The following is a 23,597-nucleotide window of genomic DNA, read 5'->3' as shown; positions in this document are numbered from 1 at the left end:
TAAATACGTATTTTGAGTGGTTGGTGTAATAAAGTTACTAGACCCTCCGCGCTAAGAAGTAGTACCGTCCTAAATAACTTTTTTTTGAAAAACATTTAATGTCACTTTACACATTAATACTAACACAATAAATATTTACTCATACACTAGCTAAAAACAATTATTTAACTAAAATAATCCACACAGTAATTTGACAGTCCAGTTTTGGTGACTTTAGTGTTTTTGGTATATTTGAAAAATCCCGCGCTGGAGAAGCCCCAATCAACCTACCAGGCCTGATTATCGATCAAACCCCGTTTCCCCCGACAACAACGTTCGCAAATCATTTCAAAATTGTCATATTTTTGTTGGCGATGGTCAGTGGCAAAGAATTCCGTTCGACTTTACGCAAACCACTACCTGGCGCCCCCAAACACAAAACCTGTCGCATCGTTCCAGCATTCACAATTCAGGCGTTGCAAAAAGGCACTTGTGTTGTCCCTCCGCCCCGTTGCAATGCACTTAAAGAGCAGCCCCCACGACCGACCAACTTCCGGACGAACTACAAACGCGGGGATTTCCCCATTGCATTGGAGGCCAACGGTAAAAGAATCTCATGGAAGGTAACTTAACTTACTTTTGAACTATTTAGTGTTTTTGTTTTTAAACAGGCTGACATAAATAAACTGGATTATCACCACTACTTGCCCATGTTTTTCGAGGGGCTGTCGGAGACGGAAAACCCGTACAAAGCCTTCGCCCAGCAGGGGATTCACGATATGCTCACGTATGGGGGGCCTAAGATTTTCCCATGCATCCCACAACTGATTATTCCAATTAAGAGTGAGTTTTTTGATAAAAATAAATCACGCTTTAATTTTTTATAGATGCTCTCAATACGAAAAACAAACAAGTGATGTGCTCCACCTTGAGGGTTTTACAACATTTAGTCAAGTCGGGGGACATGGTTGGCGAAGCCCTAGTGCCCTATTACCGCCAGATTTTGCCCGTACTTAACTTATTTAAGGAAAAAAATGGTGAGTTTCACGTTTTACACTAATTTTTTAATGTTTTATTTTAGTAAATTGTGGTGATGGCATTGATTATAGCCAAATGAAAGGCGAGAACTTAGCAGACATCATCAATGAGACTTTGGAGACTCTTGAGAAATATGGGGGCGAAGATGCTTTCATCAACATCAAATATCTCATCCCGACTTATGAATCCTGTATGTTGAATTGATCAGGATGACAAACTTAATAAATAAAAAGACCCTGCCGACTAGTTTTTTTTTTCTTTAATATAAATAAACGGCATACACCACAACCAAACAAAAAATGGTGTCCTGAAAAAAACCTGTCAATTGTGAACAACCCCAATTTGCGACATACTACATTCGAGAAGGTCTCACTCGTGTAGCCATCAGTCTCGGCGTCCCAGAGACAGCGTACCCCCGACTTGACACCAGCCCCCTTGTGTTCGCCCAATATCACTTGCACGATGTGTTTATAACGTTTCATTTTCAACTCAGTGACTTTTTCGCTTATTTCGTTGGCCAAATCAACTGTCCACTTTTTCACTTGTTCCGGGTCGTAGGACTTTCCACTCAATTTCTCGCTTAAAACGTTTCGCATTATTTCCTTAACTGTTCCACCCTTGAATCTGAGTTAAATTAGTCGGGGTGTGGGGGCGATTTTGGGTAATACTTGTCTGCCAAAACTGGTTTGATTTGGTACGAGTGGATGGCGGGGATTGTCTCGCAACTCGGGGGGGCTGCAATGGCTGTCTCCTCGGTGACTTCCGAAACTGACTCGCGGGTGACGTCGCTGCCGAGGGCCGAAACGGCGTCCGAAGTCTCAATGTTTTTATCGTTTTCCGACATTTCTTAATGTGTTTACAAATTTGAAAACCTAACCAAAAAGTTTTGACAAGTGACAAGGTTGCCAACTTGTGGCGGGGATGTTATTTCTTTTTATAAAAAAAGCTTAATAATAAAATAAAACTCAACTTTTTCAAACTCTCTCTAGTGTTTTAATATTTTTATTGTTTTCTGACGTTTTTAAAATGTGTTTACAAATTTGAGAACGTAACCAAAAACTTTTTGACAAATGACAGAACATTGGAGACAAGGTGGAAATTATAAATTTTGCATAAAAACGCAAAAAATTAAACAACTGTATTTTGTTAAAAGTGCTATTAGGTGATAATTCCAATTATTTTTTCTTCTCATTTTTGAGACTCCAGTTGGAATTTTTGACAGTTGAGAAGGTTGGCAACGTGATGCGGGAAGTTTAAATCGTTCATAAAAAAATTAAAATAAATGTACTTTATTAAAAAAACACAATTATTTTTTCTTCTTTTTGAGTTTCTTGGCCTCTCTCCAGGCCTTGTAATGCGTTTTTTGTTTTTCTTGTATAATTTCCTTATATTTCCGTTTGTTGTATTTATTGAATTCAGCGTCGGCTAAAAGTTCATCAACAAGTGTCCTTTTCCTTTCTTTTTTAGTCAATCTATTGTTATAATAGTCCAAAGGTGAATCCACCACTTTCCCAATCTAATAAAATAATCAAAAATTTATTTAAAACACTAAGAATTTGGAAAATCAAACCTGAAAATATTTTGGAAGAACTTTCAGGTCGTTTTTCTTGTAGAATCGTTTCGGGTCCAAAACCGCCCGCATTTGGAGGATTTCAAGGTCACGTTTGACTTCTTCAGTCATTTCAGTTGCAGGCAAACCGTACCACTTCTTCCCCTTAGTTTTTTCAGCCTCTTTCTGTAAAAATAAGCCGTCAAATCAGAAAATTTCATGACAAAATACCTTTCGTTGTTTTTTCAGGATTTTTTCAGACAGCTCATACGGTGGTACAACGTGTTGTTTCTCAAATTCTGGTGTTATGACCGACTTTTTCAGCACTTCCTGAACCTCACTCTTGGCGTTTTGCAATTCTTGTAAAATATCATCTTTCTGTTTTTTCTTTTTTCGCCTACCATTCCAACCCATTTCATCGAAAAACGATTCTAGTGAACTACTCTTCTTGTCGTTTTTACGAGGGGGCGCAGCGTGAGTGGCAGACTCCTGGCGGTACTCTTCCAGAAGCCTCGAAACCAACGAACCTGAAAAAGTGGGTGAAAAAAACATCACGAAACTTGGAAATGTTACTTTCGCCGCTGACTGAGGGCTCATTTGCACCCAAAGAACCCTTATTGTCAATTATAAAGTCCATTTTTGGACAGAAATAACGATTTTTGGCTCTACTCAAATTGACACATGCTGCATCACCTAACCTCACTCACTCTTCAAACAGTCAAACCAAACTTCTGCACAAATGAAACAACAAAAATGAATTCAAAGCTTCACAAACAACCAACTAATAGTAATAAAAAATTTATTTATTAATTTTTAATAATAATAAATGTAACATTTTTAAAAATCAAGCAACACGGAAAAAATACTGCCAACGTTTCAGGGAAAATCACCATTCACCAGAATGTGCAAAAATCAAATGTTGTCTTACGCGTTTTTTGCTCTTAAAAAAATTGTTTAAATGTGTTAGAAAAGTGATTGAAAAATCGTTAAAAATCTCGTGTTGGAAGCACAAAACTCGAAAAATGTGTTGGTTTAGTGTTGCTAAAGTGAAAATTACAGTCTAATTACAGGAAAATAATATACAAACATTTTGCATTTTTTTTTTTGTAAATTATCGTTCATTGGGTAAAATTATACAGACAAAGACAATATAAAAAATAAAATACATACATATAAAACAAATATACACAGTCATTGAAAATCAAAAAGCATTTTTAAGTCTTGTAGGGACAGTTTACTGTTAGTAACTTGTTTCGACCCTGTGAGCATGGCATTTGCAATTTCGAGTTTCCTCTCTTGAAGGGCCTTAATTCTTTCCTCAATAGTTTCAAGTGCCATAAACCTGAAACAATTGTGTAATTAGAAGAAAAGAAACAATAAAAAAACACAAACTTGTAAACATAAATATTTTTCTTTTGTCCCATCCGATAAATCCGGTCCTGTGCTTGATTTTCCAATTGAGGATTCCAGTGCAAATCTAACAGAAACAAATGATTTGCTCCAATCAAATTCAAGCCCACTCCACCAGCTGTCAACGAAAGTAATAAAACTTTAGTAGCAGTGTTTGGATCATTAAAATTATCCACAATTGGCATTCGTTTATGGACTAAAACCGAACCATCAAGACTATCATAGGGGATTCCCTCATTCTTGAGATGGATTGCCACCAAATGTAGTAAACTAGTCCACTGTGAAACCACAATTGCTTTGTCCTCACCAATCTTCGTTTTGAGTAAATTGATTAATGCTCGAATCTGAAATAAAAAAAATTAAGTAATGTTAAAATTATTAACACCCAATAACTCACTTTACTACTCGCATGTTCTGTTGTAAAAGCCGGATTTGAGGGATTCAAATAGCCTTTTGACGCTTCTTTCAAACCAACAGCTTCATTAGCGAGACCTGTAGCAACATTTGACTCTTCTTCTTCTTCATCTATGTTTAATCGATTCAATTGTTCGAGGAGATTCAACTCTTCTGATTCTTCCTGATCTTCAGCATTGCCCAAATCTTCATCGCTTTGCAACATCTGATTTAAATTAGTTTGAAATTTATTAATTTTATTAATTCACTCACTTGTTTGATCAAACTGGGATGGCAACAAATCTGTCGTAATCGGAGTAATAAAACTAGAATATCGTGTTGACTCACTTCTTTGACGCGATTCAATTTCAATAAACGGTTCCTCATTTTAAAATATTCACCATTCGGGTCGGCTAAAATTAATTCAAATAAGTAACAAAAAAATTAACAATTTATGACAAATGTCATATTTTTGAAATGGAAATTAGAAAATTTTGATATTTGTCAAAAATGACATTAGTGTAACTACGTTTATACGATGTTTTTAACTGTTCCCAAATAAACCAATTTTATGTTCATTACATTTTATTCATTTGTCAAAAATATGAATAATTGTAAATGGAAAAAACGTAATTAAAGCATAAAATAAAGTTTTTGTTTTTTTTTTAAATGGGTTTAAACGCCGTGTAAACGTTGTTAGTATTTTACTCAAATTTGTAACAAATGTCATACTTTTAACGTAATTTTTATCGATTTTCTTGCCTGAGGCTTTCAAATCAGTGATAATAACGTTTATTTAAGCGTCAAAATTACAAAATTTAATATTTTGACATTTGTCAAAGATGACATTAGAACGTTTATACGATGTTCTTAAACAAATCAATTTTATGTTGGAAAAACACAATAATAGGCATTAGATTTTAATCATTTGTGATAATCTTGAATAATTGTAAATAGAAAAAACGTAATTAAAGTCCAAAATAAAATTTAGTTTAAAAAAAAAATCGATTTAAATGCCGTGTAAACGTTGTCAATATTTTCAATTTTAATCGTTTTTATTGCAAAATCACAACAACAAACAATAAAATACTTTGTGTTTTCGTGAAAAAAATGCTAAACCCCAACTTACAGCTAAAAAAATTAAATTTGTCAAAAATGATGTTAGCAATATTATGACTACGTTTACATGGTCAATAATTCGCATGACATTTTATTCAACTATGTTAAACTTGAATAATTATAAATTAAAAAAACGTAGTTACGGTATAAAATAATTTTGTTTAAAAAAAGCCGTGTAAACGTCAATATTTAAGTAAAAATGAAAAATTACGTGGAAGTCCGTTGAATTTAAAATCATAAGCATCTTGATTTTTCTCAGCCCTTTGGTGTAAAAATTGTGCGAAAAGTGTCCTTGAAAAAATCAAAACTTTCTGATAAACATCCATCTCTTCTTTCTCCAACTTGACGGAAATTAACTCCCAAGTACGATTAGGCAAACTCTCCAAAACCCCCTTCTCCATCAACTCGGATTTGGTGCGTCTCAACATCAACGAAGAGATAACAGTGTGGAGACGCATCGCCCCTCCTGTACTCTTATCACCAACCCAATGCTTCCACACCTGTAAAACCCCCAATTATTACCAAATTCAAAAATAAAAATAAACTAACCTGGAGATCATCAAAGGGGGAACACCGCAAAAACTTGAAAATTGCATACATGTCTAGTTCTTTATTGTGAACAGGAGTGCCAGTTAAGGCCCACCGGGACTTCCCCGATAATCGAAAAATGGCCTCAGAAGTCTTCGATTTGTGATTACGGATCTGGTGAGCCTCATCCAGGATGATTCTTCGCCAGTGCACCCCAAAAACAGCCCCATCTCTGGTATTCTCATTCAAAATTAGGGAGTAAGTCGTGATGACAATGTCATGTTTAGCGAGTCGCTTAGGTTTAGTCTCGCGTTTCGCCCCATGGTAGACTTCAACCGATAATAGCCCCCTTTTAGTTCTTCTTTTAATCTCCTCCGACCATTGATTCATAAGACTTGCGGGGCATACCACCAAAGTGCCCCCTGGTCGTTTCTCACAATGATTTTCCTTGTCTTCATTATCAAGATTTAGTTCTTGTGACTTTAACACTAAGGAAATCATCGTGAGAGTTTTTCCAAGTCCCATATCGTCGGCTAGGAGCCCCCCTGATGGCTTCTGCTTCTCGCGCCATAGAAGCCATGCCAGGGCTTGTTTCTGGTGGGGCATTAGTGCGATTTTGAGGCCTTGGGGCTCCTCCACGGTGTCTTTCTCACCGGGACATGTCTCGAGCGATTTGTGAAGAGAATCAAGAGTCTCCATGGCCATCGTTTTCTCGGCTTTAAAGCGAGCAACACCGATTTTGCCGAATGTTCGGGGCCCCACAGCGTCCACCCCCGCCTCGATCTCTTCCCAAGCGACTTCAACGCGATTGTGGGCTGTTAAAGGTGCCTCCTTGGTCACTTCCATGCGATCTAAAATTGTCTTCTCTTTTTGGAGTAATTCCCCCAAAGATTGGAGTTTCTCAGTGAGGGATTTCCCCCGATCTGGCAAATTCTCTACTTTTATCACCCTCATAGCATTCTAAAATTGTTTAATTAAATTTAGAAAACTCAATCTTTTACTCACTCTAGTCCTTAATAAATCAGCCTCAATTGAGTTGACTTTTTTCACTTGTTCTTGGTACTCCTGGTGTCCCACGACTGTTTTATGTGTCGGTTTCGTGACAAAGGAAGTGATTTTTGTTTGTTTGAGACTCGTTCCTGGTTGCTCATCGTCACTGATGTCTTCAATCTGAATTTCGGGGGGCTCCTTTTTGACGTCAAGTCTTGAACTCGGAGTCTCCTCGTCGTCACTTATTTCAACAATGCTGAGGGAGTCCTCAATTATTTCAGGTGTGTCCTGGGAAGTCTTGGGGTTATTTTCTTGGTCACTTTCGTCGTCAGTGACTTGACTGGTCTCTCTGTAACTAAGTCGTGACAGATTTTCGGTTTCTGGGGCCCCATCTTCCTCATCTGTGTAATAAAAAGCTTTTTATTTGCGTTAAACTTGATAAAATAAGAGCGGAATTAAAAAATACCATTAAAAAGGTCCTCTTCCTGGTCGAAATTGTCACTTTGGTTGCTCATAATTCAATCGTGGGGCTCTTAACACTGGATGATTTGCAAATCTAATCACAACTTAACACAAAAAACAAGGTAAAACCAGATAAAACTTCCAAAGCCGTTAATTTTTTGCTCGTCAAAATTCACCAAAAGTATTGCCAACCCCACACAATTTATTAGTTTTATTGGGTAATGAAAGTAAGTGATTTTATTTATTTATTGTTGAATAATGTGAAAGTGCTTTAAAATACCGTACCAACTAAACGCTTATTGTGATAAATTATCTAAAAAAACTTTTTCTTTGTTGAAATGACAATTTTGTTGGCATCCCTTTATTACTAAACAAGTAACCTAACCTCACAGAACCATAACCTCACATTAAAATATAAAGTAAAAAAATGTATGCAGCCTCCTTTGGGTGCTATAAGGTAAGAAACTAAAACATTGGTTTTGATAAAGAAATCATTTTATTATTACAAAACCAAGATTTGCTATTTAATCGTATTAATCTTCTTCTTTAACTTCTTCAAGGCCTTTTTCTTCGCCAAAACACTATCCATGCCCACTTTCTCCTCTTTGTTAACCGCCTCCTTGAGCCTCCTCAACGCCTTCTTATACCTCTCACTCATCCCCTCCAACTCCTCCACCCCGACCTCAACCTCCTTCTTCAACAAGGCTTTAAACGCTGGTACTTGTTCCTCATGTAAAAGTGTCACAGCCACCCCCGATTCACCCGCTCTTGCTGTCCTCCCCCCTCTATGTATCTAAGTTTTCAAATATTTAGGGGCTGAATAAGACACTACACAATTCACCCCCGGCAAGTCGATTCCTCGTGCTAGAAAATCAAACACTAAGAATTTGGAAAATATTTTGGAAGAACTTTCAAGTCGTTTTTCTTGTAGAATCGTTTCGGGTCCAAAACCCCCCGCATTTGGAGGATTTCAAGATCACGTTTGACTTCTTCAGTCATTTCAGTTGCAGGCAAACCATACCACTTCTTCCCCTTAGTTTTTTCAGCCTCTTTCTGTAAAAATAAGCCGTCAAATTTGAAAATTTCATGACAAAATACCTTTCTTGTTTTTTCAGATTTCTTTCACAGTTCATACGGTGGTAAACGTGTTGTTTCTCAAATTCCGGTGTTATGACCGACTTTTTTAGCACTTCGTGAACCTCACTCTTGGCGTTTTGCAATTCCTGAAAAATATCAAGTTTCTGTTTTCTCTTTTTGTGTCCACCACTCCAACCCATTTCACCGGAAAACGATTCTAGTGAACTACTCTTCTTGTCGTTTTTACGAAGGGGCGCGGCGTGAGTGGCAGGAGGATACTCTTCCAGAACCTGAAAAAGTGGGTGAAAAAAACATCACCAAACTTGGAAATGTTACTTTCGCCACTAATTGAGAGCTCATTCGCACTCAAAGAACCCTTATTGTCATTTATGAAGTCCATTTTTGGACAGAAATAACGATTTTTGGCTCTACTTAAACTGACATATGTTGCATCGTCTAACCTCACTTTTTTAACCAAACTTTTACACAATTCAAACGAAATAAATAAAAGAAGAAAAATTAATAATTTATTCAAAGCTTCACAAACAACCAACTAACAGTAATAAAATATTTATTTATTAATTTTTAATAATAAAAATGTAACAATTTTGAAAATCAAGCAACACAGAAAAAATACTGCCAACGTTACGGGAAAAATCACTAGAATGTGCAAAAATCAAATGGCGTTGAACGCGTTTTTTGCTCTTAAAAAATTGTTTAAATGTGTTAGAGAAGTGTGAAAAGTGATTGAAAAATCGTTAAAAACCTCGTGTTGGAAGCACAAAACCCGAAAAAAGTGTTGGTTTAGTGTTGCTAAAGGGAAAATTTGAATTTGAAATTGCATAAGGACCGACATATTTTTCCCCAAAAATCGTAATTTTCGTTAAAATTCGTGAATTATTCATTTAATTAACCATTTGGTTATTTAAAAGTGTGAGGTCATTGGTGAGAAAGGCACCATGACCATGAACTGAATACCCAAATTAGGTTATTTCCACATCTTGGAGCTTGTCATTCGAATTATTGTAAAAATGGTATAGGTACGTATTCATTTGTTGTGATAACACATTTTATAACCGTGATAACGTTTCAGTGAAACTGTATTAAATTCGAAGATAAGGGAACGATTAGCAAGCGTAATGAGTGATTTTAAACCACGGTTCCTAAAACCATCAGAAACTTCAAGCTTCCTGGATAGAAACGATTCTTCACTCGCCGACTCAACAGATTTTATATTCAACAGACATCTGTCGCAGTCAATTCAAACACAGAGACAAAAATTGCCCATTTTTAATAATAGAAATCATATTTTGTTCCTGCTTGAGAAATACCAGACGCTGGTGTTGGTTGGGGAGACAGGCTGTGGGAAGAGCACGCAAGTACCGCAGGTAAGCCCCTCACAAAAACGGGGGAATCACAAGTTTTGCAATAAATCCACACACCTGTGTTTATTTTATTTTGCTCGATTAGATTGCTCTTATTTAATTTAATTCTGATAATGAAACGGTCTATTTATTGCCAAAGACTGCAATAAATGTGAATGAAAATTTGTGACATTTTTATTTCTAGTTCAAATTTTAAAATCGTGACGCAGAATGCTAAGTAGGTGGACTTGTGGTTTAAAATAGAAGTGTGTTTATTTTTATGTGACTTTATTTGAGTACATTATAAGATTCATAATAGAAAAGTTTACTTAATGAGATCTTTGTTTCGTTAAACATAACTTTAAGTATTAATTAAACATTGTATGAGTTAAAATCGCAGTTTAGTGGTGACCAATCGCAGTTTTTATACAGCGTGGTTCAAAAGAATATTCTACATCCAAAAAAAAGCCTGTGGTAAGAGTAAAAATTAGTAATATAAGCCTGTAAAATTTTAGAAAATAACTCGAGTGGTTTCGGAGAAATTTTAATTTTTATCATGGAACTTTATCACCCTGTATATCCATAACGAAGCTCACTATTATTTTGCATAATTAAGAAAACACCCTGTATAACTTTTTAAATTAGACATTACTATAAAGAATAATAAATGAATAAATAAAATTTTACTTTGCAGAAAAGTTCTGTGAAAAATGCAGAGATTTTTTATAAAGATGGCAACAGCGCATCAAAAATTTGTTGGTTTCTATAGTGACAAACGTTTGAGTTTGAGTTTTCTTTATTGTTTTTAGTGATCACACTAGTCTGTGACTTTGAAATTAAGTTGGCAATATTGAATCATACATGAAAATTAACATATTTCTTTTTTGTTGCTCTATTATTTAATGTTAAAAAAAAAATTATCTATTTTTTTTTCAGAAAAAAAGTTTTATTTTGTTAATTTTTTTTTTTATTGTTTGCATTTAAGCTGCGACATTTCCAAGTTATTTATTTTTTTTTAATACATGGATTGCAAGTAAGGAAGATTAATTGAATAAAATTATGTACAGATGTTTATAAAATAAATATTTTAACATTTTTGGATTTAATTTTGGTTCACACTGTAAGGTTACTAATGCGGAAAAACCGTAATAAAATGGAAATTTTTGGCATTTACAATTTTTTTTCTACTACCTAATTTTTATTAGAGCCACTCATATGACGTAATCCGAATTAAAGGATAGTTAAAATTCCATTTGCTTGATTTTAATCGAATAGTTGTTTATTGTTCGATGTGGGAGGACATCGTACTGTTCAAATAGTAAAAATCGACGTAGTAAACATTGGTAAAAAGTTTAGTAATTATATTTAAGTCACCTTTGATACTCTTGTTTAATTTTTCAAGCCTTGCTAAGATTATCTTAAGAATAAACTGTTATAATACACAAAACGTGACAAATGAGGTATTAAAAACTTTGTGATAAATATTTAAATTGGGTGCGAGAGTTTGTGAACATTTTCCTTATTTTTCTTCGAGCTTTATCAACTTTAACCTACTTTGATGGATTTTTATGAAAAATTGATAAGGATAAGCGCGAGCATTTGTAAACTATTGTGTAATATACAAAGATCAGGTGAGTAATACTTATTAAATATTCATATCGATTCAGTAAGGGATATTTCCGCTTTTTTTTTTTTCATTAGAAATAATTACACTGAAAGCTATATTGAGTTTAACAATGATGTAATAAAGCACATCTGTGTCGAATTAAACGTAATGTCAAGGTTTTGGAAATACGATTTATATTTCAATCAAATGTAGTAAAGCAACGGAATCGAATAAGGGTGGGTTTTTCAGTAATTTTTCAGTGAGTGTTTTTGATGTTAAAAATATAATAATTATAGAAAAAAAAAACTTGTTTGTTCGGTGAGGTCAGGATTTATTCTATATTGATTTCAATAATAATGTGGAAAATATTGACATTGGGGAGTAATGATAGTGTTTAATTGGAATTGTATGTATTTTTGTGTCACAAATAACATTGTTTTTATGTTTTTTATGTATCGTGAACGTGTGGTCAGGAACAAGGTTTGTTGTGGTAGGTGAACACTGCTTTTTTTTGAAATCATAACAATTTCAATGCCGAATTTTAATTTTTTTTATCTTTGGAGGAAATGGAATTTGGTTTGACATTGATAAAATATTTTTTTAATTAATGAAATGATTTTATCTTATAATAATATTATTGTTTTTTCTGTTGATTAATTGCTGAAATTAAACGAAAAAAACAAATATTCTGTATGTCTCAAATATTGCTTTTTATTATTGTAATTTTATGAGAAAATTTATTGTTACAGAAATCTTTTTTTTTCACTACACTTTCGTATTATAAGTGCATTTGATTGAGTGTAGTGGCGAAAATGTTGAAATCATAATCAAAAACTTTTTTTTTTCATCCTAGACGAGTCACACATGTGAGTGGGTTTTGTATCATTGCTATGGAAACGCAACGAATTATGTGTGTAACTATGACAACAACAAAAAATTGACGTTATTATACTTATTGTTGCTATAGTAACAATAGAAAATTCAGTGGCAGTGATAAAACTTGTCAAAACTGTACAATAATAAATATTTTATTTTTATATTAATTATTACACTTTGATCTAAATAAAAGTGAATTCTTTATTTAATATTTAGAAAAAAAATGGAAGGTCACTCAATTTTTTAATAAAAATTTAAAAAAATATTTCAAATAATTTAATCACATAAGTTTTAATATAAAAAAACACGCAAAGTCGGATGTTAACTTACGTATTTTTGATAATTTGGAAAAACTTTTATTTTGATTTTTATGAAGGTTTGCGTCTTGGTTAATACTGTCAAAAAAATTCATATTTATTTTTTCTATAATAATTTTTATATGTAACTTTAGTGATCAGTCGAATTTTTAACAGTAATCGCTGTTATTATTATTTATTTAAAAAATAACACAAAATACTAAATTAGTAGAACCCTTTTCTCCAACCTAAACGAGTCACACATGTCATTGGCTTTGTAATGTTACTATAGAAACGCACTGAAGTTTGTGTATAACTATGGCAATAAGTATACTTGACGTTTTTGTTGCCATAGTAACAATAGAAAATCCAATGGCGGGTAATATATTTTTTTTTGTGAAATTTTTCTAAAAAAATATAAAATAATTGTTAACGACATACTAAGAAATCCAATAAACAGTATTTCAAATTATTACATTATTAAGAAATAATTTTTGTCTTGGTTAATACTGTCAAAAATAGAAATAGATTTTTTTACTATATAATAATTTTTGTATGTAACTCTAGTGATCATTCTTTGCGACTTGGCTAATGTTTTTTTTTGTTGTGAATTAATTAATTAAATTACGATAATTTAATTTTTACAATTATTCTCTAATAAAAAGTTTTTAACAACCAATTATTTTTTTCTCTACTTTTCTATTGTATTGTCAGAGTTATTTTTAACCAAACTTATCATTACACGATTTACGTTAGTTTGCGACTCACTATTCCAGAATTTGTCAGTTTTTATATAATTGTTTGTTTTCAAGTTTAAATCGAAAAGCATATTTATTATTCAATTATCTTGTTAATTGTTATACAGGGTGAGTCATTTATATATTTTCCTTATTTAATTTGTTTTGCTTGATTTAGATAAAACTATTTACATTTTGTGATACTTTTGCAAAATTTATTCTAAACAAGTCTGAAAACCAACTAGTGATACACTATTTAACCTTATTAGCTATTATTAAATTATATTAAATTCGCTAATTAGCTTCAAACACCATTCTAATGCATTTATTATTACTTTTAGGTGTACAAATCCAAACATCTCGACTTGGCTGCCTTTTAACCCAACCTTCAACAGTATGTCTTAAATCATCAGTAAAAAAAACCACACTATTCACATCATAAACTGACTAAAGACTGAAAAACCGTCCACGTCTCACGTGGCCTAATTAAAAAATCCAAGTATTTTTCATGAAATTAGAGAGAAAGAAAAAAAAATGGTATGCCCCTCCTCTCACATCAGTAAACTTCTCTTATCAATTTTCATCGGCGTCTTAATCTTTTACCTCTTCATGGATTTGAATTTATATTTACGCATCCAAAACTACCCTATTGAACGTGGGGACTTCACCGACAATACAACTCTCAAATACAGTGATGTCACTTGGATCACATGTAACATCAATCCTTTATGCGACGTTACTGTAAAAGCCGTACTGTTAGACCACACAAATTACTATTTGTTTGCCCCCTTGGTCACCATCATCGACAACATCCTCGAAATCTCCCACATCAAATACATCACACCAAATTCGATAAGTGTCTTCCACGTTTTCGTGGCAATTATCAGCGCCAAGTGTATATCAAGTGATAGTTTAGCGTATCGTCGTCTTGGGGTGTTGTTGTTTGAAGTGAGGACATTTCTTGATGATCTTGACGGTCACGTGGCCCGTGTTAGAAAAAATGTGAAAGGTGAAAGATCAGAAATTGGCTCGACGGGTTATTATGTTGATGGTATCTGCGATGCCTTTGGTTGTACAGCACTCTTGATTGGTGCATTTGTTTTTTTGAAAAATAATCCACCACGACGTGGTTATATACAATTGCCAACGTCGTCAAGTGATACCAAAGATGCGATTATCTATAAAAGTAAAATCACCTCGAATAAAGTGTCAAAAAAGTTGTTTTGTTTTGCTGCACAATTGATTTTGAGTTCGATGGCATGGAATCGATATATAGCATTGTATCAGGATATGTTAGAAAGGAATGATGTGTCAATTGAGGAGTTTGTAAGACAGAATGAGGTGTTTCAAAGTTCGTTTTTCTTTGGTGTCACATGGCTGTGGAGAGTTGTTAATGTGCACAATATGCTACATTGTTTACTTTTAGGGATTTTTTGTGATAAATTGTGGGAGTTTTTAAGGAGTGTACAATATATCGGATTTGTTGTTTTATTATTTGTTATTGGTATCACGGAGGTGAACGTTACGGAAGTTAAAAAGTTTGTCGTGAAAAAAACATTCACTAACAGTACGAATTTGTAACAGTATTCGTTGTTATTATTATGTATTTAAAAAATAACACAAAAGGCTAAATTAGTAAGTAGAACCCTTTTCTCCAACCTAGACGAGTCACACATGTCAGTGAGTTTACAATGTTGCTATAGAAACGCACTGAATGTTGTGTGTAACTATGACAACAAATATACTTGTCGTTATCGTTTCCATAGTAACAATAGAAAAACCAGTGGCGTGTATTTTTTTTTAATAAAATTTGTCAAATTGAAAATGAAAGAATCAAGTTCTAACATACAAAAAAATAATTATTTTCATGTGTGTTATTTTTTAAATAATATCACAATTTGATTTTGCTTGAAACTGATACACTTTGTACTTAAAATGTGTTCTAATGATAATTGCAGCTAAACATCAAGTCAACTTATTTTAATCTAGTGTCAGTGTAACTGTCAAAAACTTGTATTATTTTTGAATAATTTAATAATAAAAAAGCACAATTATTCCACTCTTTTGAGCGGATGTGGTTTTAAGCGGTGACAAAAATTAATCAAATTTAAAACTTTCCGCCGTTTTGCGGTTTTCCTCTTCCAAATATCTAATTTTAAAACGATATAACTTGTGATATATTTGCTTAGATCGTCTTAAAGACTGTGATCCGACCACATCCATGAAAAAACGAGTCAAAGTGACAGTTTTGGCTTACTGTGACTCGTTTATTATCTAGGCTTAAAAGTGAATCTTGTAGTTAAATAATCAAGGCTTAATTTTTGTGTCATTGTTGGCAAACTCAGGGCGAGATTTTTTCATATTAATCAATTATAATCCGTAAGATATAAAAAAAAAAACGAAATTTGTATTAGATTGTAGTATTTTATTCGTTTTAAAGCAATAATCACATCATATGCACTGAACATGCTAGTCTTTTGTTTTGTTTCTTGTAAGGTGCACTTCCGGCAATCATGATATTAATTTTGGCTCTTGCCAGTATTTTTTTTGTATTGTAGTATATTTTTGTTACGTGTACATTGGAATGGTGTTTAAGCTTAAATAAATAAGTTGCTTTATTAAAAAAAAAAAAACGTATTTTTATTTAATTTTTCCTTGAATAGTATATGATTGAAGCTGGATGGCCTGGACAAGTTGGAATATGTGAATCGCGACGAGTTGCTGCAATTTCATTAGCAAATCGAGTGGCTGATGAAACTGGAAGTTTAGTACAGGAAGATGTAGTCGGCTATGCTGTCAAATTTGATGCTTGTGTCAAACAACCGAAAATCAAGGTAACCAAACAATTGAAAAACTTGAGAAAATTATTTCGTTCTAATTTTAGTACATGACTGAAGGGATTTTATTACGTGAAATGATGTCAGATCCTTTACTTAAATCATATTCGGCGATTATGTTAGATGAAGTACACGAACGCACTCTATACACCGATATTTTAATGGGGCTCATGAAAAAAATATTGAGGGTGAGTTATTCACAAATTTTTATCCGAAACGATTTTTTGTTTTTTAGAAAAGACCCGAATTGAGACTTATCGTCGCCTCTGCAACCATGGATGCCAAAGAATTATTTGAATTTTTCAATAATAAAGACAGAAATAAAGATTCGGCCGTGATAATGACTGTGAAGGGGCGCCAATTCCCGGTCAATATTTTTTACACAAAAGGTGAGAGTTTAGTAATATCAATTCGCACGAGTTATGCAACCAGTTATACACGCGTGTGCGCAAGTATGCCAACCACTAGTTTTAAAAATTAATAAATTTTAGAACCTGTTCCTTGTTACGTGCAAAAATCCGTGGACACCGTCTTGAAAATTAACTCATCGAAAGAAAGTGGCGACATTTTGGTATTTTTAACTGGTCAAGAAGAGGTGGATCGTGCTGTGCGTCTGTTAAAAGAGCACGCAAATAACATCGAACAAGCGAAGAAAAAAGAATTAATGTTTGTTTTGCCAATGTATGGGTCTTTACCCTATCACGAACAATTAAAAGTGTTTAAATCAGCCCCTGATGGGTATAGAAAAGTTGTAGTTGCGACAAACGTTGCAGAAACATCGGTAACAATTCCTGGAATAGTTCATGGTATGAAAAAAAATTGTTTATTGTAAAGTTGTGACTTTTTTTTTTTCAGTTATTGATTGTGGTTTTGTCAAAATGCGTTGGTTTAACACTGAAACACACACTGATAGTTTGATTACGGTGCCAGTTAGTAGGGCTTCAGCTGATCAAAGGGCCGGTCGTGCTGGTCGAATGAAACCAGGACATGTCTATCGACTTTATACTGAAGAATCTGCATCGAAATTAGCTGAAAATATACCACCTGAAATAATAAGAACTAAATTAACGTTTGCTGTTTTGCAATTGAAAGCTTTGGGGATTAGTAACATTTTAAAATTTAAATTTCCAAGTCCGCCACCTGTTCAGAATTTGAAAAGTGCACTTGAGATTTTGTATGCTTTAGGGGCTATTGACATAAATGGCGAATTGACGAAGCCTTTGGGGTTTCACATGGCCGAATTCGCCTTGGATCCGCTCTATTCCAAAGTGCTTTTGAGTTCAGGTAAAATAATTAAATAATGACCAATTGGTATATATTTTTTTAGGTGATTTTGGATGTTCGGAGGAAATCTTGACGATCATTTCAATGTTGCAAGTCGAGACAGTGTTTACGAAACCCTCATCGGGGAATTTTTCTATCAAAGCTCGGATTCAAAAACGACTGTTTGAAGTGGAAGAGGGCGATTTGATTACGTATTTGAACGTGTATAATGCATTTGTTAGTAGTGAAATGTCGAGGGAATTTTGTCATAAAAATTTCATCAATTACAAGAGCATGAAACGAGTCGTTGAAATCAGAAATCGATTAGAAAAAATGCTTGTTAATTATGATGTTCCAATTGTTTCGTGTCAAGGTAATTAAATTATAATTTGGTAAAGTTTACTAATAAGTGATTTTAGGTGTTGTTGAAATTATTTGCAAGTGTTTGGTGAGTGGACTTTTTCCAAATGCGGCCTATTTGCACTATAGTGGAGTTTATAAAACGGTGAGAGGAGATATTGAATTGTTTGTACATCCTGATAGTGTTCTCTATACCATTCCACAACCACAATGGGTCCTCTTTTGCGAAGTAATGCACACCACAAAACTCTTTATGAGAGATTTAACAGTCATAAAGAGCGATTGGTTGTTGGAATTGGCACCGCATTTTTATTATAAGACCACATTTAAGGAATATTAATAATTGAAAACCCTTTTCTCCATCCTAGACGAGTCACACATGTTAGTGGATTTGTATCGTTGCTATAGAAACGCACTGAAGTATATATGTAACTATGGCAACGAATATAATTGACGTTATCGTTGCTATAGTAACAATAGAAAATTCAGTGGCGGGTAATAATTTTTAGGAATAGTATAGGAAATAAAACTAGTTTTATCTACAATGAAATTTATTTGTTTGATTCCAACCGCAATTTTTTCCTTTCTAAATACTCCTGAACATTATCGTATTTCCTCTTGTATAAAACTGTAATAAAATTGTGACAATCAGCGATTTTTAAAGCTGGTTTCGGTTCAGTGCGACTTGAATCACTACAATAGTCATAAATGGTCAATTTTGAATTATCAAAAATAAATAAATTCGTGGACAAATGAAATTTCAAAGGAGTTTCATCACATTGAATACTTTTTACGTATGTACAAACATGATTATCAAGTGACAATTTATATAATTGTATTGATTTGTAATTAAGTAACGAGACAGCAATAAAAACACCATCGCTACAAAAAGTTTGCATGTCAATGATGGGCAAAGCGCTAACATCAACCTTTTCTTTATCCATTTCCAGTGACAAATCCTTTAATAAATTTGCATCATCGACGTGATTATTGGTGTTAATGACACTCAATTGTTCCCCTTTTAAATAATCCCAAACTCTTAGAGTGCCATCACCAGAAGCAGAAACTAAAACATGTTTCACAAAATCAATCCTAGTCACAAACTCCTCATGCCCTAGACAGAAACTAACAATATTGTACGTATTTGGAAAATGTGAAACTCGAATTTTCTCGTCTCGATCACACGTCACAATGTACTTCCCACATTCACTTAACTTCATGTCCAAAATCATGCTTAAATGACCCAAAAGTAAAGTCGGTTCGGTTTTTTCATCGTTGAATTTATACAAAAACACATCACCGGTCCTGTCGGCGACTAGTATATCATCCTGATTAGTAAAAAGCACCTTACTTGCAGCCCTATTCACTATAAAATTTCTGATTAGATTTAAATTGTTGTCAAATAGAACAATTTGCTTGTTTTCGGTTGACACAACTATGTATTGCCCGGTTTGAGACGTGGCAAGGGAGCTAATCGTGCGGTCTTGCTTGTTGAGTACTTCAAGTTGTCCTTTGGTGAGATTTGGGGGCAAATTGGGGGCTGGGATTGTGACAGTTTGAGTGGTGCCTGAAGTGGTGTCAAGGGCAACGATGGTGTCCCCCGATGTTAGAACAAGCCGCGAATTCAATTCTTTGATGTTCATGGTGGTTCTACACCGGTTTATTTGAATTTGAAACACGTTGCAAGTTTGAGGTTAGGTGACGCATGACGTTTCCCAGAATCCCAAATTCTAATAAGTAATGCTAATTTGAAGTTGTGAAAATTGTCAATGGTGGTTGCTTAAAAAATTTGAAACTAAAAAATATGCTTGAAAATAGAAATTTGGTGTCGTTAATTAAATAATAACGTCACCACTAATTTAATTTAATTAATTTATTTGGGATTACATTTTTCGGAGTGATGCCAATTTGTGGTAATGAGAACTGTCAATGTCAAATACTTGTCACTTGAATTTTACCAAAAATTTTTTTCAGTGATTAGTTGCGATTAGAGTTTTGTTGTTATGCCGGTTCCGCACATTTCAAAAAAATGTCCCTTTGTGATTATAACAATCTGAAAGAATGGGCCCCCTTGACCGACTTATTCACCAAGTTACCGACAAAAATCCAGAATGGGCTTTTCACTCAAGAGGTGAAATTGACTTGTTTGGATGTCTTACCGGAATTTCTAGCACTGGGGACAAATGTGGGGCTTGTTTATTGGTACGATAGAAAAAAGAAGGATTTACAACGACTTCGTTGCGAGGTATTTGGAATTGTGTTGGTTTTTTTGTATTAATGATCGTTTTTGTAGAAACAAAACGTGCAAATAACTGTGGTTCGGATTATCTCAACTGTTGATTTTATGGTAGCTTGTGGGAGTAATGATGGAAGTATAAATATTTTTCAAATACCGAAATCGCATCCTGATTCAATTCCGGAGAATTTGAGACCGAAAAGTAAACAAGTGGAGAGGTTTACAGTGTCGGATTTGCATAAATGTGCAGTGACGGCGATTGAGTGGTCGAAAAACGGAATGAAACTCTTTTCAGGGGACAAAAACGGTTGTATTGTCCTCACAGAAATCGATTTTTACATGGTAATTGTCCCACACATTTAACACACTTTCAAATATCGAATTTTAGCACATTTGTAAATCAGTGGAAATTTTAAATGAATCCTATGAAGTGGTACAACTCAGTTACAGCCAACAACGACTCTTAGTCTCAACAACATACAGAAGTATCATTTGTCAAAGACATGGTAAATGGAAAGTGTGTCAAGTGGGCAAGAAAGATAGGAAAATGTAATGAAACCACTTTCGAGTTTACAACACTTAAAATTTGTTACAGTTTAGGCCCTTTTGGGGGTTTAATTCACCAAAATGGCCCTAAAACCAACGATGCTGTTTTGTATTGCACCAGACCGGGACTGAGAATTTGGGTGGCCGATTGTGACGGGAATGTTAATAAAACTCTCTTATTTAAGGTAGTTTCTCGTGGGGAAAAATCAAATAAAACAAACTTTTGTAGGATCTGCTGAAAAAAGAATGTACTGAAGTGCCAATAATCAATCCGATTTCTCGAAATTTAAAAATGCTCAAGCCGTTGAAAGAACCTTCATTTGGGGTCCTCCTCCCTTTCAGCCATAATTTGCTTTTAACGTACAATAATGACGTTATTTACGTCCTAGATCCGGAACAAATGACAATTATCTCAACTATGAGCCATTTTCGAAGGTAATTAATTACCAAATAAATTATAATAATTGATTTGAGTCGATTAAAGTGTGTTGTGTGTGGCCACCCACAAAGACGAGATTTTTATCCTTGAAGAAGATCGAAGTGTTGTTCGAATTTCGTACAAACCGGAAGAAACTTTCGATTGTGTGAATTCGGCGTCACCTGTCGCTAGTATGTTTCTTCCAATCACAACGTCCCTTAAAGATATTACAACTAAACTCCAGAGTGGGGGTAAACTCCCAGCCCCCCCAAATATCCACACCGATGAATCTCTTATTATGAACGCTGAAGAAGCCAAGGAATCCCCGATTAAAACACGTCCCGAAATCGAGAAAAGATTCAACGATATTGGTCGACAACAATTCGAGGAGAAAATCTTGTATAGGAAGAGTAGACACCGAAAGAGGATGTGTGCGAGTATGAGTAGTTTGAGTTCGAATAGTTCCGAAGAGAAGGAAGGGATTAAACCGACTTTGATGACGTTGAGTTCGGTGGGGGTTTTACCCGATTTGAGGAGTCCCGAATCGATACAGAACGATATCGAGTATAAAGAGAAGATTCTTGCCGATATGTTGAGTTTAGATACGATTAAAATATCATTAGATCAATTACAAGAGAATAATAAGAGCTGTGATGATGATTTAAATGAATCCAATATTGAAAGCATTCCGGAAGTTAGTCCACCACAAAGTTGTAGAAAAAGTAATGGGGACAATGATACACCCCCTGGTAAGGTGAAACAATACATTTTTGCGTTTTCATTGGTATTTTTAGTGTGTTTGAACATTCCGAATGAGTGGAAATTGGCCGATATTCAGTTAAATGTTAAAACTGAACCAGTAAATGTGAAAAATGATACGTCAGTCGCTGATAATTCGTTAACGGATTGGGAAATCATATAAAGTGGGTCACGGTTACGTACAATTCGGACTGTATTTCTAATTTTTTACTAGTCATTTATTTTATTGTGCAATTTAGTACTCGATTTTTAACGTATGAGCCAAAAATATGATTTATACGTGAGGCTCTCTTATTTTTTGCTCATATGGGCTTAGGGAAATAAAATTATAGTTGAAGTGAGATTTATTAACAAATAAATAAATATTTGGAACAAATTTATAGTTATGTATGCAGCCAATTATACACGTCCGGGTGTATTTCTAACAGATTGGTATTTCTTTTTTTTACACTTTCAATTTTTATTAATTTTCACTTGTTATAAAGCAATTTAGTGCCCAAAAGCCAAAATTTATCACAAAATGCGTTTTTTTTTTTATACCAGCTAGTTATGTATTTTTTCTTAGGTTGGCAGTTGAAATCTCTCTGTTCTGTGGTTGTTAGTGTTCGTTCTTACCGTCCTCGTGCGTTCAACTCCTGTGGTGTAGTTTTTAAAGTTTTAACATTTTATTATTTTATTTACTTGAATCAAGTCATAATGTGTGACGTAAAGCGCCAATTATCTAAAATGAACGAGTTTGATGAAGAAATGTAAGTCCAATGCAATTACCATAAAAAGTCATAAAAAGCGTTTCGATTGTAGTTTCAAGGGCAAGCCATGGGCCGAAAAACTCCTGGCAGACTCGATAAGCACCACAAAAAGGGCCGTGTCGAACTGGTGCAATATCGTGTGCAAAATCGGCGAAGCCACCAAATTGAAAATCTTTATGAGGACTTAATTGCCGACATGGACACCATCCAAGAAAAAATCTACGACCAAATCATGATCTCATTGCGGAAGCTCGAGGATTTGGGCCATGACTTGCACCTCCAAGTCCCCACTTTTAACTACGAGGGGATCCCCTTGTGCGAGCTCCACCGCCAAATCAGCCTAAAAGTCGAGGAGTACGAAGTTTTGATCCAAATTAGACGCCGTGAGGTGTCGGAGTTAAGCCAGAGACAGGTCAAATTGTGTGCAAGTCTGGGGCGGGCACCCAGACCAACCCTCGAGGAGTCTCCGCTGCCTCTGCCTAGCCAACTGGAGGAGTTCCGGGCATACGTCGAGGGCTTGGAGTCCGAAGCCCTCAAGCGTGAAGAAATCTTCTTCCAGTTGAAAGAAAAAATCGTAGAGATTGTCACCGAATTGGACGTTTGCCCCAATCTCGAGTTCGAAAAAGACGTTTTAAATTTGACTAACACTCAAGTCATGATCACGGACGCCGAGATGGCCCAACTCCGGGAGTTCCACGACCAGTTGGTCACACGTCTATCAAGTGTGAAGGAAGAGATTGGAGAATTGAGGAGCAAAATCGACGACTTGTGGAAGAAACTCGGGATTGATTTGGTTGAGCGGGTTTTTTTCCTYCAAAACAACACSGGTCATTCATTAAAGACSCTCGATGCCCTYAAAATTYAGTTAAATCGGTTAGAYGAGATGAAAAAGGCCAACTTGAGGAATTTTATTGAAAAACAACGAGCCGAGTTGGTGGAATTGTGGGACAAGTGCCATTGCACTCAAGAACAGCGTGATGTTTTCACATTTTATCACTCGGAGTG

The 23,597-nt window shown here is 34.6% G+C and overlaps 8 protein-coding genes and 1 pseudogene across 15 annotated transcripts; 5 read left to right on the top strand and 4 right to left on the bottom strand.

Moving 5' to 3' along the window:
- The first annotated feature begins 289 nt into the window (after positions 1-289).
- Positions 290-1,263, top strand: LOC123015280 (parkin coregulated gene protein homolog). The gene is made up of 4 exons (XM_044414926.1): positions 290-602; positions 651-822; positions 867-1,016; positions 1,061-1,263. Exons 1-4 carry the CDS (start codon positions 354-356, stop codon positions 1,219-1,221), a joined length of 732 nt encoding a protein of 243 aa, XP_044270861.1. The 5' UTR covers positions 290-353; the 3' UTR covers positions 1,222-1,263.
- Positions 1,012-1,923, bottom strand: LOC123015285 (dynein light chain Tctex-type protein 2B-like). Of its 3 annotated transcripts, none has more exons than XM_044414938.1 (3): positions 1,686-1,923; positions 1,371-1,641; positions 1,012-1,324 (listed from the first exon to the last, which is right to left on the bottom strand). In XM_044414938.1, the coding sequence occupies exons 1-3, from the start codon at positions 1,859-1,861 to the stop codon at positions 1,277-1,279; spliced, it is 495 nt and encodes a 164-aa protein (XP_044270873.1). In that variant the 5' UTR covers positions 1,862-1,923; the 3' UTR covers positions 1,012-1,276. The 3 variants fall into 3 exon arrangements, with proteins under 3 accessions (XP_044270873.1, XP_044270872.1, XP_044270874.1); XM_044414939.1 differs by having other exon boundaries at positions 1,013-1,324; positions 1,374-1,641; XM_044414937.1 differs by having other exon boundaries at positions 1,012-1,641.
- Positions 1,924-2,290: 367 nt separating this feature from the next.
- Positions 2,291-3,455, bottom strand: LOC123015279 (deoxynucleotidyltransferase terminal-interacting protein 2-like). Its single transcript, XM_044414924.1, has 4 exons — positions 3,140-3,455; positions 2,798-3,093; positions 2,588-2,752; positions 2,291-2,533 (listed from the first exon to the last, which is right to left on the bottom strand). The coding sequence occupies exons 1-4, from the start codon at positions 3,201-3,203 to the stop codon at positions 2,324-2,326; spliced, it is 735 nt and encodes a 244-aa protein (XP_044270859.1). The 5' UTR covers positions 3,204-3,455; the 3' UTR covers positions 2,291-2,323.
- Positions 3,456-7,945: 4,490 nt separating this feature from the next.
- On the bottom strand, positions 7,946-9,184 carry LOC123015287 (deoxynucleotidyltransferase terminal-interacting protein 2-like). Its single transcript, XM_044414941.1, is given in 4 exon segments — positions 7,946-8,521; positions 8,567-8,610; positions 8,613-8,835; positions 8,882-9,184. Coding segments are annotated over 4 exon segments (465 nt in total). The 5' UTR covers positions 8,906-9,184; the 3' UTR covers positions 7,946-8,347.
- On the top strand, positions 8,602-18,429 carry LOC123015264 (probable ATP-dependent RNA helicase DHX35). 3 transcript variants are annotated; one of them, XM_044414902.1, is made up of 9 exons: positions 8,602-9,585; positions 9,639-9,933; positions 16,088-16,258; positions 16,309-16,449; positions 16,497-16,650; positions 16,753-17,067; positions 17,117-17,545; positions 17,589-17,897; positions 17,944-18,429. In XM_044414902.1, the coding sequence occupies exons 2-9, from the start codon at positions 9,685-9,687 to the stop codon at positions 18,222-18,224; spliced, it is 2,049 nt and encodes a 682-aa protein (XP_044270837.1). In that variant the 5' UTR covers positions 8,602-9,585; positions 9,639-9,684; the 3' UTR covers positions 18,225-18,429. The 3 variants fall into 3 exon arrangements, with proteins under 3 accessions (XP_044270837.1, XP_044270838.1, XP_044270839.1); XM_044414903.1 differs by lacking the exons at positions 8,602-9,585; positions 9,639-9,933 and adding an exon at positions 10,247-10,383; XM_044414904.1 differs by lacking the exons at positions 8,602-9,585; positions 9,639-9,933 and adding an exon at positions 11,414-11,540.
- Positions 9,796-16,057, top strand: LOC123015274 (ceramide phosphoethanolamine synthase). 3 transcript variants are annotated; one of them, XM_044414917.1, is made up of 2 exons: positions 9,796-9,933; positions 13,766-16,057. In XM_044414917.1, exon 2 carries the CDS (start codon positions 13,959-13,961, stop codon positions 15,003-15,005), a length of 1,047 nt encoding a protein of 348 aa, XP_044270852.1. In that variant the 5' UTR covers positions 9,796-9,933; positions 13,766-13,958; the 3' UTR covers positions 15,006-16,057. The 3 variants fall into 3 exon arrangements, with proteins under 3 accessions (XP_044270852.1, XP_044270853.1, XP_044270854.1); XM_044414918.1 differs by lacking the exon at positions 9,796-9,933 and adding an exon at positions 10,252-10,383; XM_044414919.1 differs by lacking the exon at positions 9,796-9,933 and adding an exon at positions 11,832-12,005.
- LOC123015273 (tRNA (guanine-N(7)-)-methyltransferase non-catalytic subunit wuho) lies at positions 18,418-19,662 on the bottom strand. The gene has a single exon (XM_044414916.1). The coding sequence runs from the start codon at positions 19,525-19,527 to the stop codon at positions 18,436-18,438; it is 1,092 nt and encodes a 363-aa protein (XP_044270851.1). The 5' UTR covers positions 19,528-19,662; the 3' UTR covers positions 18,418-18,435.
- Positions 19,663-19,821: 159 nt separating this feature from the next.
- Positions 19,822-22,547, top strand: LOC123014958 (WD repeat-containing protein CG11141). 2 transcript variants are annotated; one of them, XM_044414307.1, is made up of 8 exons: positions 19,822-20,129; positions 20,178-20,462; positions 20,509-20,669; positions 20,716-20,851; positions 20,896-21,101; positions 21,151-21,833; positions 21,879-22,007; positions 22,409-22,547. In XM_044414307.1, the coding sequence occupies exons 1-7, from the start codon at positions 19,914-19,916 to the stop codon at positions 22,004-22,006; spliced, it is 1,815 nt and encodes a 604-aa protein (XP_044270242.1). In that variant the 5' UTR covers positions 19,822-19,913; the 3' UTR covers position 22,007; positions 22,409-22,547. The 2 variants fall into 2 exon arrangements, with proteins under 2 accessions (XP_044270242.1, XP_044270241.1); XM_044414306.1 differs by lacking the exon at positions 22,409-22,547 and having other exon boundaries at positions 21,879-22,388.
- Positions 22,411-23,597, top strand: part of LOC123014881 — a 3,519-nt pseudogene continuing 2,332 nt past the window's right edge.

This window comes from Tribolium madens, unplaced genomic scaffold, assembly GCF_015345945.1.
Source record: "Tribolium madens isolate multiple individuals breed KSU strain unplaced genomic scaffold, Tmad_KSU_1.1 Scaffold_97;HRSCAF=244;Tcas5.2_LG3a, whole genome shotgun sequence".
NCBI lineage: Eukaryota > Metazoa > Arthropoda > Insecta > Coleoptera > Tenebrionidae > Tribolium > Tribolium madens.
The sequence above is the reverse complement of the archived record's forward strand: the minus strand, read 5'-3'. Positions and strand labels throughout refer to the sequence as shown.

What these genes read in the sequence shown, in the direction of transcription:
- LOC123015280 (XM_044414926.1), top strand. Translation starts at nt 354, where the DNA reads ATGGTCAGTGGCAAAGAATTCCGTTCGACTTTACGCAAACCACTACCT. An exon ending in GTAAAAGAATCTCATGGAAG is followed by an intron (nt 603 to 650) that starts GTAACTTAACTT and finishes GTTTTTAAACAG; the next exon opens with GCTGACATAAATAAACTGGA. An exon ending in CTTATTTAAGGAAAAAAATG is followed by an intron (nt 1,017 to 1,060) that starts GTGAGTTTCACG and finishes GTTTTATTTTAG; the next exon opens with TAAATTGTGGTGATGGCATT.
- LOC123015285 (XM_044414937.1), bottom strand. Translation starts at nt 1,861, where the DNA reads ATGTCGGAAAACGATAAAAACATTGAGACTTCGGACGCCGTTTCGGCC. An exon ending in AAACCAGTTTTGGCAGACAA is followed by an intron (nt 1,642 to 1,685) that starts GTATTACCCAAA and finishes AATTTAACTCAG; the next exon opens with ATTCAAGGGTGGAACAGTTA.
- LOC123015279 (XM_044414924.1), bottom strand. Translation starts at nt 3,203, where the DNA reads ATGGACTTTATAATTGACAATAAGGGTTCTTTGGGTGCAAATGAGCCC. An exon ending in GCCCTCAGTCAGCGGCGAAA is followed by an intron (nt 3,094 to 3,139) that starts GTAACATTTCCA and finishes CCACTTTTTCAG; the next exon opens with GTTCGTTGGTTTCGAGGCTT. An exon ending in TTCTTCCAAAATATTTTCAG is followed by an intron (nt 2,534 to 2,587) that starts GTTTGATTTTCC and finishes TTATTTTATTAG; the next exon opens with ATTGGGAAAGTGGTGGATTC.
- LOC123015264 (XM_044414902.1), top strand. Translation starts at nt 9,685, where the DNA reads ATGAGTGATTTTAAACCACGGTTCCTAAAACCATCAGAAACTTCAAGC. An exon ending in TCAAACAACCGAAAATCAAG is followed by an intron (nt 16,259 to 16,308) that starts GTAACCAAACAA and finishes TTCTAATTTTAG; the next exon opens with TACATGACTGAAGGGATTTT. An exon ending in CAAAGTGCTTTTGAGTTCAG is followed by an intron (nt 17,546 to 17,588) that starts GTAAAATAATTA and finishes ATATTTTTTTAG; the next exon opens with GTGATTTTGGATGTTCGGAG.
- LOC123015274 (XM_044414917.1), top strand. Translation starts at nt 13,959, where the DNA reads ATGGTATGCCCCTCCTCTCACATCAGTAAACTTCTCTTATCAATTTTC.
- LOC123015273 (XM_044414916.1), bottom strand. Translation starts at nt 19,527, where the DNA reads ATGAACATCAAAGAATTGAATTCGCGGCTTGTTCTAACATCGGGGGAC.
- LOC123014958 (XM_044414307.1), top strand. Translation starts at nt 19,914, where the DNA reads ATGTCCCTTTGTGATTATAACAATCTGAAAGAATGGGCCCCCTTGACC. An exon ending in ATAAAACTCTCTTATTTAAG is followed by an intron (nt 20,852 to 20,895) that starts GTAGTTTCTCGT and finishes AAACTTTTGTAG; the next exon opens with GATCTGCTGAAAAAAGAATG. An exon ending in GGACAATGATACACCCCCTG is followed by an intron (nt 21,834 to 21,878) that starts GTAAGGTGAAAC and finishes TGGTATTTTTAG; the next exon opens with TGTGTTTGAACATTCCGAAT.